We start from the raw sequence: 13556 nt of genomic DNA on the forward strand, positions 1-13556 counted from the left end.
CTTCATCTGAGGTAAGGCCAAGCTGTCCACCCCTACATGGGAACCTCAAAGTCCACTCTGGGATTCTGCAGTTCTGAACCTTACCACTCTACTCACGACCCCTCAACACACCCCCCATGGCGCTGCTTCCCAGACTCAGTATCAACTCTCCAAGCTTCCTGAGTTTTGGGTTTGGGTGTAGGGAAGTGATTTCTTATTCCATTTGGGTTTATTTTAACTCCTTTGCAGTTAGGGTCCCCATTTACTATGTTGCTTCTTTGGAAAAAGGCCAACAAAGAATTTACTAAAATAAAGATCAAATAATCCTAAATAATCTTAACAGACCACAGGCAATTGTTAACTGAGATCTCACAGAATTTCTCTCCTTGAAAAACTTTATGAACAATGAAAGGCAATCTTTCCAGGTATCCCATTGTTGGAAAGAGAAGACTGAAATCAGCTGACCATTGGAAGTTCTTTCTAGCCCCAACATAGCAAGTACAAAGAATGCAGGTTTCAGCAGTCTTCGAATTCCGGCTATTTCTTTCTTTAGTTTACTGGTGATGTCACAAACCTATCTAGTACATAGTGAGTACTCAGTAAGTATTATTATTTATGCTGTGGGAACTAAATAAAGATTAAAGGATAACATCTTTGTATTTTTCTAGTTGATAAGACAAAAAAGTAATTCTGAAAACCAATGTATTAATATTAAAAAACCAAAGTTGAAATCTATAAAAGATAAGGCATTTGGAAATAGCAAGTATATAAATCATAACATAGCAATACAAAGCATCAAAGACCCTATTGGAAATGATATACAGCTGTTTAAACAGATACTCTGTTACTGACTCTGCACCTGGGTGAAAGTGCTATAAGAGATATTAAGAACTTGATAGGAGGTACTATTATCACGACACTCTCTACAGATGAAAAAATCAAGTACCAGAGCGTTAAGTATTAAGTGTTAGGAGGTGGTACAGATGAGGTTTTGCTAAAACCCAAGTTTTTCCTACTTTACCATAGTACTTACCCCCGACATTTTCTTCAATTATGTTAAACATTCACTTAACATTCACTCGCCTAGTAAGACTATTAAACATAACTAATAGGTCTATATCTTTAAAAGAAGATATCTAATAACTCTTTTGTGAGATCATCCCAAGAAAAAAGAGGTGTAGGGCAGCTTCCTGGAGACTTTGGTCCACTATAGCATTTGAAAATAGGACTGGAAGGTAATAATCCTTTTAGGACTTGGTTTGTGGCAGTTCACACTCCCCAGTGCCTTTCTACTTTGAACCCAAAGGAAAACAAATTGAGAACTAAAAACTTCTAAAACCTGGAAATTCTTCTTCAATCTTCTACTCGATTCCTGAAATCTTTACCCTTTTCAGTATTTATCTGTTTTCTATTGGGGTTCACAGCTAGGTACCAATAAAGAGGTTTTAATCTTAAAACCTCGTTCCCTCCATCCAACCATCCACCCACCCACCTATTCCCCAATGGCTTCCATAAAAGATTCAAGTGGACATTAATGTTAATTCATGCTACTACGTCATTTTACTGGTCTTTCTCATAGTTACTGCATCTCCTGTAAGAGAAACTGCTTTGAGACATACATCAGCTTTTTTTTTAGGCTAGTATGATACTAGAAAAGACAAGCAGGTGGTTAAGTAAAAGAAGCACTGCTAAGCATTCATAACCAAAATTCACTGATGAAAGTTTTTAAAAACTTTTTTTTTAATGGTCAGAATACTTACATTTGTGGATTACATATTTTTAAATCTCCAAAGGCAGTAGAAACTCACAAAGCAGCAAGGGATAGAAATTATTCACATTTTATAAATAAGAACATGGAAAACAGCAAGGGTCAAATGACTTATGCATGGGACCCAATATTCAGCAACCCAAGCCAGGACTTCAAATTCCTTACTATGACTTTTGTAGTGAGATTATTAAGCTCAGCTGCTGCCTTCAATATTTGTTTCCATAGACATTACTAAGAAAACATTTTACTTTGGCATTTTTGTAATATGGCACCATTTATAGCTGTCTTCACTCATAATAACCTTATTAAATAACCATCTTTAGGGCTGGCAGTATACACAATGAGGGTCAGCCTGGTTACTAGTGGCTAATGGCTGAGTCAAAATTTGACTTATGTCATTTTTTTCTTGCATTTTCCCTGATTTAGAAGTTAAACCATACCCACATTTCTAACTTAGCCAAGCCCGTATCTTTTGGACCCAAATACAAAATCTCAAGAAGCGTAAAGGTTTCCATCACCAAAAGTACTCTTTTATCACTTTTGGATAACACATCAGCCAATCTAATGATTCCACAAACTTGTAGCGTGTGATTTCTTTTTTTCCTGTTTAGACTTTTTCCAAAGAATGATCTAATTCATTTTAGGCTGTGACAGAATAAACCCTATGCTTAAAAAGAAAACTACATTTTTTTTGCTCTTTGTGCTGAAATACCTGAAGGATAATAAAAATAGTGAATTCAACTGTAATTAAGCCTAAAGAAAGAAGGAAGGAACATTTTATTTAATGTATTTCAGAAAGTTCAAACATTTGGAAAGATTACAAAAGCAAGAATGTTACCCATACAAGAGAAATTTATTAAAAAAAATTAGTATCTTGTGGTTTAGATACACAGGTATAAGAGAAATTCCAGAAGGTGAAGCACCTTTTCCAGAAGCTGTTCTGAGGATGGTCAATACTGATTTCGAAATTGGTTGCTTAGGTCTTGAAGCTCTGTTACTAAGGTGTCCATTGCTGCTGTTTCATTAGCTAACTCCCTGGAAATTTCTCCACTTATCACATCTGTAAAAAGTTGCTGCAACACAAAGAACAAGGCAGAACTATCAAAACAATGAAAATCTCTTTAAAATAATATAGATAGAGTACAGAATTAAAATTCCCTTTGCTTAATAATACATTATAGTAGCAACAGTAGTATTTGTTCTATTTGCCATCCTGAAATATACAAGTTGCAACAATTAAAGGATGAATCAAACAATATGCCTAAACTTGTAAATTCAAATCAGCTCTGCTCTTCAAAATGGTTGCCTTGAATATTGATTATATTATTCATTTCAATGTCATAAGATGGTTTTTGGATAAAGAGACATCATTCATCCAAACAAAAGAAATCTATTCTTTGTGTATACAAGCAAAACAAATGTATTTTATATTCAAGTTCATATAAATCATACTTTTATGCTAATTATTTGAAAATTAATATGTCTTAGGACTCAGAGGCCACAAAGATCATCAAAATTTGGTGACAGCAAAAAAGCCCAGCAAAATAAAAGTGCCCCCCTTCGGTAAAAGGAATTGCCTTGGGAGGCATATTGCAACATACTCCAATAATGCCACCATGGCTGAAACATTCTGGAATGCCTCTCTAGGAGCTGCCTGCTGAGCCGGTATAGGCACCCAAGAAAATCAGCTTCAGGATTTTATGATTGTGTGTGCGTGTGTGTGTGTGTGTGTGTGTGCGCACGCACATGTGTTTTAATCAGAAATGTAATTTACTCAGCTTACCATAAATCTTTTTCATCACAACTGACTAGATGATTTGTTTACAAAAATCAAATTTACCATTACAATATAACTATTTACTACCACCATAGATGATAGCAATTGTTCTGACAGCTATTTTAAAAAGGGAATTCTGAAGATGTTCTGAGTGATGGCATCATCACTACAATAAGCTTAGAGTTTCTCATAGTGATTTATGGAGCAAAGAACATTCACTTGAATGCAGAACTTCAAAAATGCTTTGCAAAGCTTTGCCACATTACTGTGTAGTCACACCTTGTACAGCATTTCACAACAGACTGACATACCAACCACTGCGATGTGATCAGTAGAGAAAACACCTTTGAGGAAAGTAACTTGGACTCACATAGCATATTTGTTTTTACTAAGAATTACAGTACTTGCAAATCATCATAAATCTGCACCACTGGGACTTCCCTGGTGGCGCAGCGGTTAAGAATCCACCTGACAATGCAGGGGACACAGGTTCGATCCCTGGTCTGGGAAGATCCCACATGCCGCGGAGCAATTAAGCCCATGAGCCACAACTACTGAGCCTGTGCTCTAGGGCCCACAAGCCACAACTACTGAAGCCCGCGTGCCTAGAGCCCGTGTTCCACAATAAGAAGCCCGTGCATCGCAACGAAGACTAGCCCCCGCTCGCTGCAACTAGAGAAAGCCCACACACAGCAACAAAGACCCAATGCAGCCAAAAGTAAATTAACTAATTAAAAAATAGTGTGCATCACTTCCCTATAAAGTAAGGAGAAAGCAGAAAGAAACTGAGGCTTAGAAAGAATGAATAATTTGCTGAGGATCCCATGGAGTGTAGTGGTAAATCTGTTCTGTCTCCAGGCTCTCCAGCGTTTTCACCAACCGCCCTCACGACCCCCTGCAGCAAACCTGTACAAGGACAGGGTGCTGAGGGCCGAGGAGTTACTGTGTCCTGGCCAAGCATGGACTTCATGACTTTAGGTGAATCTCTAGGTTCTACCTAGGAGTTTAATTCCATGAAGTCCCAGGCCTGGCAAGAAAAGACCAGAGATTCATGCAAACCAAGCCTGCTATTTAACACAGTTATCGTCATTCATTTTCACTTTTCTAAAAAATTTTATTTATTTATTATTTTGGCTGTGTTGGGTCTTCGTTTCCGTGCGAGGGCTTTCTCCAGTTGTGGCGAGCGGGGGCCACTCTTCATCGCAATGCGCAGGCCTCTCACTGTCGCGGCCTCTCTTGTTGCGGAGCACAAGCTCCAGACGCGCAGGCTCAGTAGCTGTGGCTCACGGGCCTAGCTGCTCCGTGGCATGTGGGATCCTCCCAGACCAGGGCTCGAACCCGTGTCCCCTGCATTGGCAGGCAGATTCTCAACCACTGAGCCACCAGGGAAGCCCCATTTTCACTTTTTAAAGTGTTCTGCAAAAGTGTTCTTTTGGAAGGCAATTCTGCTTAGCAAACCCAATTTGTTGAAAAAGTAGAAAAGGCATATGATTTACTACAAAATCAGAGACTCCCAAATATTATATGCAAAAAGGTGCTTTCAAAGGAGATGTTGGGAAGCAATTTTTCCCATTTTCGGATAATCCAGTTGTGATCTAATGAGAACAAAATCTAAATACAGATGATGTTCTAAGGTCTCATTTTCAATGTTTGGAGTTCCACAATATGAACGGATGGGTAGTACAGACAAGACTATTTAAGTCATATAAGTATAGGTTTATGTAAAGTTAATACATTATAAGAAAAAGTTTTGCACAGAATAGGGAAATCTGTAGAGTACATCCTGAAGAAATAAACAATCATGGGTAGGTTAGTGATCTCACCAAAACTAGGAAAATTAGCTCCCAATTTGGGAAGGAGAGTCACAGAAAAAGTCTGCTACCTTGACTTTCTTTGAGAGAGCTCTTGCAGTTTTCTGAGAGACTCATAATCGGAAGTTGTTTGAAGTTTCCTGTTGGGAGGAAATACAGTTTCCCCAGGTAGATTACAGAAACCTGGTTCCAGCATGCAGACTAATAAGGACAGAAAAGTGAGTTAATAATCTAATGAGGCAAAAATGATGCTCTGATCTGAAAAGATCATCAATTAATAAAAAGCATAGTCTGGAAAGGTTTTTACACGTGTCCAGAAGTGACCTTCACTTGCCATGGACTTGCTCTCAGAAGTGAAGTAAAATTAGTTTGCAACCCAGGATTAAATAGTGAAGGCAAGGAAAGATTAGGAAAAAAAGTGCTAAAGTGTGTTAGAAGTTATATTCCTTTAAATTTTGTTCCTGAGGTGTACTCCAAACCTGGCTGCATGTTAGAATTACCTGGGAAATTTAACACAAATTTCCCAGGCTCTGTCCCAGACCCGATCTGTCACAGGTAGAGATGTGGAGTCCAATCTTCAAAAAACCTTCCTCCATAATTCTCGGGTGTCCCCATCCTAGCACTGGTTCATAGGTTGGTATTTGTAATCTGATAGCGTATGTTTTAGTTGTCAGGCTTGAGTCAACCTATCTACCTTAATATTTGTGTCAAATCCATATATCACCTACTTAATATTCGTCTCTAAATCAATTTTTTATTTAAATAAATGTATTTTAAAGGAAACATTAGAACACTACTGTAAATAGAAAATAAGCAATACTATTCATGAAATTGTAGGTTTGATATGCTAGTTATACTTTTTCTAACATGCACTGAAATAAATACATATTAAAATAAAATGTTTACCCAAGTGCTACTAGTAGTATATATGCCACACTTTGGGAAAAAGTGATAGTAAGTAGTAGAGCAGTGTTTTAATTTGACTTAAAGAAAGCATCAAGAGCTGGATTATAAATATTAATTTCAAAGACTCCTAAGTTACCCATGTGTAGGGTGATTTAGCCACTGGGTCAATCATCTCCTCACCAGTACAACTAATCACCTGGGGGCTGATGTCTAAAATATAACATGGGCCTAAAATTATCCTTCATGTAAAGGAAGACTTAAGAGCACCTGGCTGATACCAAAGACCTTTTATTTTCTATGATAATTCTAATTAATTCACATTTCACTCTCACCTTTGCTTTAGATAACAAGCCCCGTAAATTGAGTCGCACTGAAGAAAGCACTTGTATAGCCTCTTGGGGACTGGATTTGCTTCTACTGCATTTTATAGCCACTGGAAGATAAATATGGGGAACACATCCATTAAAAATGGATAATGATAATTTTTAAGTACAAAAACCAATTAGTTAATTAGGATTTTATAGTAACAGACTTCAGAAATATTTCTACGTGACAAGTTTTATTTTGGTGAAAGGAAAATAAGTTATATGCATAAATTTTCCTTTTATCCCTTAAGAAGGATAGCTTATTGCTAAAAGGAAAATTTTGAGGAAAATGAGGGATATTTGGTGAGTTACAGACTGTTGGGAATGGACCGTGAAAACACACACGCACGTGCACACACACAAGCACACAGTAATGAAATTAGGCAGAGATAAGGTCTAATTGAACACAAGGTACCCACAGAGAACAAAAACATATGCAGCTCATCTTAATGTGGCTTCTCACGGTACTGAGTCCCTAATGGGGAATCACAATTGCAGATGACACCAGCCCAAAGAAGTGACATGCCAGATATCTACAGCTCAATTCTTACTGCATTTTCGTATTCAGAGTTTACATCACCATTCTGGAAGAAGTGACGCCAACAACCTAGGCGCCTGCATTTAGGGAACGTGACCACGACCAGGCTCTGGGGTCACTAAGCCACGCTTGGTATCCATTAGCAAGAAGTGGGGGAGAGGACAGTCACTCATTCCCGACACCTCTACCTCCAGCATTCTGGAGAGTCCATTTTCCTAAAACTTGAAATTATCAAGAGCGTGTAACCCTTCCTAGCACAGGGCCTGCCTATTAATGCTTTTTAAGAACAAATGGTTAAGCACAGTGGTTAAGAATCCGCCTGCCAATGCAGGGGACACAGGTTCGAGCCCTGGTCTGGGAGGATACCATATGCCGCAGAGCAACTAAGCCTGTGCGCCACAACTACTGAGCCTGCGCTCTAGAGCCCGCGTGCCACAACTACTAAAGCCTGCATGCCTAGAGCCCATACTCTGCAGCAAGAGAAGCCACTGCAATGAGAAGCCTGCGCACGACAACAAAGAGTAGCTCCTGCTCAACACAACTAGAGAAAGGCCCTGTGCAGCAACAAAGACACAACACAGCCAAACAAATTAATTTAAAAAAAAAGAACAAGTGAAGAGCTTTGTAAAAATATAATGCCTCTATACCCTGAGAAAACCATAATTCATAAAGAGCCATGTATCACAATGTTCATTGCAGCTCTATTTACAATAGCCAGGACATGGAAGCAACCTAAGTGTCCATCGACAGATGAATGGATAAAGAAGATGTGGCACATAGATACAATGGAATATTACTCAGCCATAAAAAGAAATGAAATTGAGTTATTTGTAGTGAGATGGATGGACCTAGAGTCTGTCATACAGAGTGAAGTCAGAAACAGAAAAACAAATACCATAGGCTAACACATATATATGGAATGTAAAAAAAGATGGTTCTGATGAACCTAGGAGCAGGACAGGAATAAAGATGCAGATGTAGAGAATGGATTTGAGGACACAGGGTGGAGAGGGGAAGCTGGGACGAGGTGAGAGAGTAGCATTGACATATACACACTACCAAATATAAAATAGATGGCTAGTGGGAAGCAGCTGCATGGCACAGGGAGATCAGCTTGGTGCTTTGTGACCATTTAGAGGGGTGGGATAGTGAGAATGGGAAGGAGGCTCAAGAGGGAGGGGATATGAGGATATATGTATAGCTGATTCACTTTGTTATACAGCAGAAACTAACACACCATTGTAAAGCAATTATACTCCAATAAAGATGTTAAAAAACTTTTTTTAAGTACACACACACACACATATATATATATGAATGTGTATATATAAAAAAAAAGACAGTAAATGCCTAATGAGCAGAGGGGCAAAATAAAATGTTGCTGAATTAAGAAAGAAAAAAATAATAAAACATGCACAAAACGAGAAATTCTAAAAGAATGAAACTAACTTGGAATAAATAATATTTAATGTCTTACTTATATATATATATATATATATACACATATATATATATAAAAATGCCTCGTATTTCTCCACTGATTTGTTCTTGTTCCTCTAAATTATGCTCACTACAAACAGATCAATAATCAGATCCTATTTTAAAACTACACTAAACAGTGCAACAACTGAAGTTTACTTAGTGCCCTGTATCACAGAACAGGGATGGAAAACAGATTTCTTTCTGTATGCAAACTCTCACCAATTGGAGGTTGCTTGTGCCTGGCAAAATAGTTTTGCCATTCATTAACACCTTCCATGGCTGGTGAGAACTATGCTTGACATTCCTATTCTAAAATAATAATCAGACTTTGAAAGGATGCATGGTAATCAACAACGTTACACTCATTTTCAAAGGGTACAGTTAACATGGAGATAGTGAGGATTATGATGTCTGTGTCCCATAATAGAGGAAGGTTGTAACTGCTATTACTGAGGTACTTGGGCTATTTAGTACGTAGTAACATATCAAAAACAGCTGTGATTCTGTTTTCAATCCTTCATTGTCATTTTGAGAAAAACAAAAAAGCAAAAAGACAAACAGTGCTCCATTAGTCCCCTTCCTCAATCCCATTTCCAAACGGCGTTAGAGATGGGGAGATGGGGGGGGGAGACAGACAGAGAGAGACAGAGAGAGAGACAGAGAGAGAGACAGAGAGACAGGGAGAGAGAGAAACAACCTGCTGTTTCAAATCATCGGGAAATCCAAGACAGCTGTGCTTCCTCCAGGCAGACTGTAGTTAAAATGCGTAATTATTATTTTAGAAGTTCCTGGATGGCAAAGAAGGAATGAACTTTTGTCCACTCTTTCCCAGAAGACAGAACAGCAGAGACTGTAAATGAATACCTTCCAGACAGAGCAATGGGTACACGATGACAACACTATTATAGAAGGGTCTCCAACACTACGTGGAGACCACAATGTCTTACACCAAGCTTTCTGAAGCACATGGCTACTCTTAAAAATAGCAACCCAGAAGGGAATAAATCATATGGAGATTTTTCTAAATGTTATATTTCTTTTTCCAGAATTGGGTGAGGTGGAGAACACTGATGGGGAGAAAGTTAAAAAAGAGAACAGAAATAACAGAGAAACTCAGCTCTTTCTTCCATGAAGCACTGGTATACAAAAGCAACATAGAAAAGGTTAAGATTTATCTCCATAAATCTAAAATATCACGAGAAAAGAAAGCTGAGCACCCACTCAAGTATGCTTAAAATGTTGTAGGAGCACGAACACATAATTCACTAAGTCAAAGGGAAACTTAAAAGAACAGACACTTGTTTTTCTCTAAGTATTGCCTGGATGAAAAAACAAAAAAAGGTACCAAAAATAGTTCGCAATCAACTTTAAGAGGCAAAATGAAGATTTTTCCTAGAGTACTTCTTTAACCTGCATATTTATATTTGACAGGTTTAACACTATCACTTAGTGATTACAGAAAATATCTTGGCTTTGACTGTTATAGAGCCTGCTGTTCACCGAAATGTTTCGGGTTGGCAAGCTGAAGTAGCTCAGATAAATTCAGAGAAAACTGCACCCTGTTATAACTGCTTAGCATGGGTTTACTGAAATACAGTACCATATCCACAAAGGCCAAAGGGATAAAGAATGAGCTCCATCTAAGCCCACCCACCAGGAGGCCAGCACAAGCTACATAAATTCTAGCCACCCTAGACCATCCTTCCACTGGTCTATCGGCAATTATCTCAACCTTTTGGATAGTTATATCCTTTTGTCAAAGATAAGTAATTATTAACTACTAAGCCCATTTCTAAATTGTTTGAATGTTCTATGACTTCTTTCAAGGCAAAGTTAAACTTTATTCTTGTTCGTTTTTTTCTTTTTAGTTTTGAGTCCCTTATCATACAGCCCAGATCCTCTACCATAGAAGGAACAGGGTGGGGGTAAGGAGGCAAGGGATTAACATTTAAACCATGCGTAAGATACTGGTAAGTGTTTAAATATGTTTTTACTTATTTTTCATAACAACCATAGGTAGGTTATCCCCAGTTTCCCCATGAGGGCACTAAGAGTCAGAGAAGCTAAGTAATGGTGACCCCAAGTCACCTAGTTAGTATGTGGTAGAGCTGGTCCTGGAACTTGGGCCTCCCTGAGTCCAAAGTTCTGCCCTTTTTATTGTCCCTTGTTGGCTACCTATTTGCTGCAACTATTAGTTGCAGAAGTTAGAGGAGGACTTTAGGATAGGTTCACAGTCCTTGTGATTCAGTTCTTGACAGTGTGGCTTCATTATTTTATTTGAATTGCATTCCCAGGGCATCACATGCCTATATTCAAACATAAATATAAAAGTGCATTATTACCTTTAACTAGTATATTTTTCATTAATGCAAATAATTAAAGGCGGCCTTTATCTGGAGTATCTTACCCCAACTGGCCTACAATTTTATATGTAAGGTTTTCCCTCCCCTCAAATATCACACACTAAATTTCCCAAAGTTATGGATTAGATTATATTTGTAATTTCCTTTGTATATGCCATAGCTCTTATGTATATTGCTATGCACTCCAGAAGTTATGTATTTTTATGAATATTTTCATTTATAAAAGAAGAACATGAGTCAGGAAAAGTTAATATTTTCTCACTACTACATCATCAATGCAGGAGAAGGTTACTTCTGTGTGAAGTGAAGATTAAATACAGTTGTAAAAGTATTTCCTATCTCTAAAGTTTCTATCATCTGTCACTTATTCAAACACTATTTAAGCCTCTAGCCTATTTCTTCTTATTGCTCCAGGGTGCCTACTACATAATAGTTGGTCTGTAAATATTTGCTGAATTAACTACAACAATTTTAATATAATGAAATAACCTGAAATTATTTGTAATGGAACTTTGCTTTTGACTAATACTTCTTATCAGTAAAAATACATTAAAATATGCCATGGATATCAAACATCACATCAAATACCATGTGCGAGTCCTAAGGCTCTCTGAACCACTTCCTTAAATGATGTAATATCTTTCTCCCAACAACTGGACTGTGTGTCACACTTGTATGCCTTAGAGAGATACTGGAACGCCTGAGGAAAGAAAAAGAACAACTTTCAGATTAACAAGTAGAATTCACATTTCAAACTCAGCTTCCTGGAAGTCATATGGAACTAATTCCAACCGAAAAACCAGTCTCTCTTGTTATGTAGCACAGTTTCTATGATTCTCATCAAAGAAGGGGCATAGATGCACATCCAACAGCAATGAGCAATTAAAAGAAATCAACTGGATGTGTCTGGATAGAGACACTTCCCTCCAAACAGAAAAATAAAAACGCTTGGTTTGGAAATCTATAAGAAGTATACACATTTCCCTAGCATTTGTAGCCATCAGCTTGAGAGACCAGTTTAGAGAATGAGGTGTGAACTTGGTGAAAACTACTGAATTACTGGTAGGTGTGTAAACTCACAGATGTTTAAAACACTCTCTTTCACAACCCCACCCTTGTGGATTCTTGAGGGAGAAGTCACAGATCAGAGAATTCAGAGTACCCTTAATTCTGCACATAAACAGGGGACATAATTCAAGGCAAAATGGAAGGACGGAAAGCAGGAGTGTGTGCATGCCTGCGTGTGAGTATGTGTTCTCTGGGCTGACAGGGCTTTGGTGGAAGCCAGCTGGGTGGACTGAGGGAGGAGAGAATGGCTAAGAATCCCACAGATTAGCTGTACTGTGGCGAATTCCAAACGTACACAAGAAGTACACTTGATTTGTTGTGGATGTTTTGAAAAGAGCACAAAATATTTAGTATTCCAACCTTGGAAACTCTGGAGGTGCATCTACATTCTAAGATAAGAAGCTAAGGCATAACTTGAATCTATCTGGTGTTCTACTGCACTGTGAGAAAGGGGCAGGGTAACCTTTGTAAAATATTTTATGTTTAGACTTTAAAAGCTCCTCTCTGATATTCTTATCTAGCCCCTTTTTCTTTCTCCTTTTCATAGTCTCCATCTCGGATTTAAACACTCCTTTGTCCTTGTACCGTCTACCTTAGTCTTCAGCAAGGAGCCTGCAGAAAGGGGTGTGGAGTAAATAACAAGAACCAGCTGTTCGCTGCAGCTCTGGAGGGAGAGCAGGTTAAGACAGACCCTTTTGCAGGAAACAGAGAACAATTATTTAAGAAAAATTCATGGAAAGAAAAAAGATGAATACTTACAAATCTTAACGTGTCCACAATTCAGGGTGCTTATGTTAAGAACTCTGAATCACACCTGAAAACTTGAGCGTATTCATCTTACCTTTCAAATTATCACAGTCTTCCTCCAGCCATCAAAAAAGCAGATCCACTACACCTATGTTCAAACAGAAGGCAAAAGCCCCGGAGGACTGAGGCAGGACTCACCTTTTCATTTTCATCAGGCTTGTCACTCTGCCCATTTCCACACACTTGGGCATATAGCCTCCAGATTTCTCCGTCGTTCGTCACTCTTGAAGTTACTCTGCCAAACAGCTCCTGCAGCTTTCCTCTGAGGCCAGATGCAACATCTCCACTACGATCAGCCATCCCATCCATCACTGCCCTGACCAGAATTGTAAGGACCTTAAAAGATGCACAGGAGAAACTGGGAAGCTAGAAACAACCAAACAATAACTAAAAACAAAGAGCTACCCTCACCATCAACGAAGATGACAGTGAAAAACCTTGTCAGGGCTGTAAGAATATCACCCGTCACTTTTGAAAAATAAAATACAAGACGAGCCATCCCGAACCACGGTCTGGAATCGCAGGCCGACTACCTCTCCCAGTGTCCCTTTTCAGGCTCCTTGGAGGGCTCTGCTTCCACAGGGCCCTAGGCTCTGTGCACCTTTCTTCACACTCTGAGGGCTCTCTCTGAATGATCTGCTCCACACCTGTAGCTGCTAATACACTATGACCAAGTCTACCCGATACTGTCA

General features: G+C 38.6%; 1 protein-coding gene across 5 annotated transcripts in view; it reads right to left on the reverse strand.

Moving 5' to 3' along the window:
• Positions 1 to 2581: 2581 nt before the first annotated feature.
• Positions 2582 to 13556, reverse strand: part of TTC27 (tetratricopeptide repeat domain 27) — a 177008-nt gene continuing 166033 nt past the window's right edge. For 2 of the 5 annotated variants that reach the window (XM_060169348.1, XM_060169350.1), the window contains 4 exons: positions 13003 to 13200; positions 11578 to 11689; positions 6574 to 6674; positions 2582 to 2820 (listed from right to left, as the gene is read on the reverse strand). In XM_060169348.1, the coding sequence (XP_060025331.1) occupies positions 2698 to 2820; positions 6574 to 6674; positions 11578 to 11689; positions 13003 to 13200 (534 nt within the window). In that variant the 3' untranslated portion in view covers positions 2582 to 2697. Of the gene's footprint in view, positions 2821 to 5406; positions 5476 to 6573; positions 6675 to 10714; positions 10933 to 11577; positions 11690 to 13002; positions 13201 to 13556 lie in introns of those variants that run through there. The other 3 variants (XM_060169349.1, XR_009544117.1, XR_009544118.1) reach the window with 3 other exon arrangements.

Source organism: Lagenorhynchus albirostris, chromosome 13 (assembly GCF_949774975.1).
Source record: "Lagenorhynchus albirostris chromosome 13, mLagAlb1.1, whole genome shotgun sequence".
Classification (NCBI taxonomy): Eukaryota; Metazoa; Chordata; class Mammalia; order Artiodactyla; family Delphinidae; genus Lagenorhynchus; species Lagenorhynchus albirostris.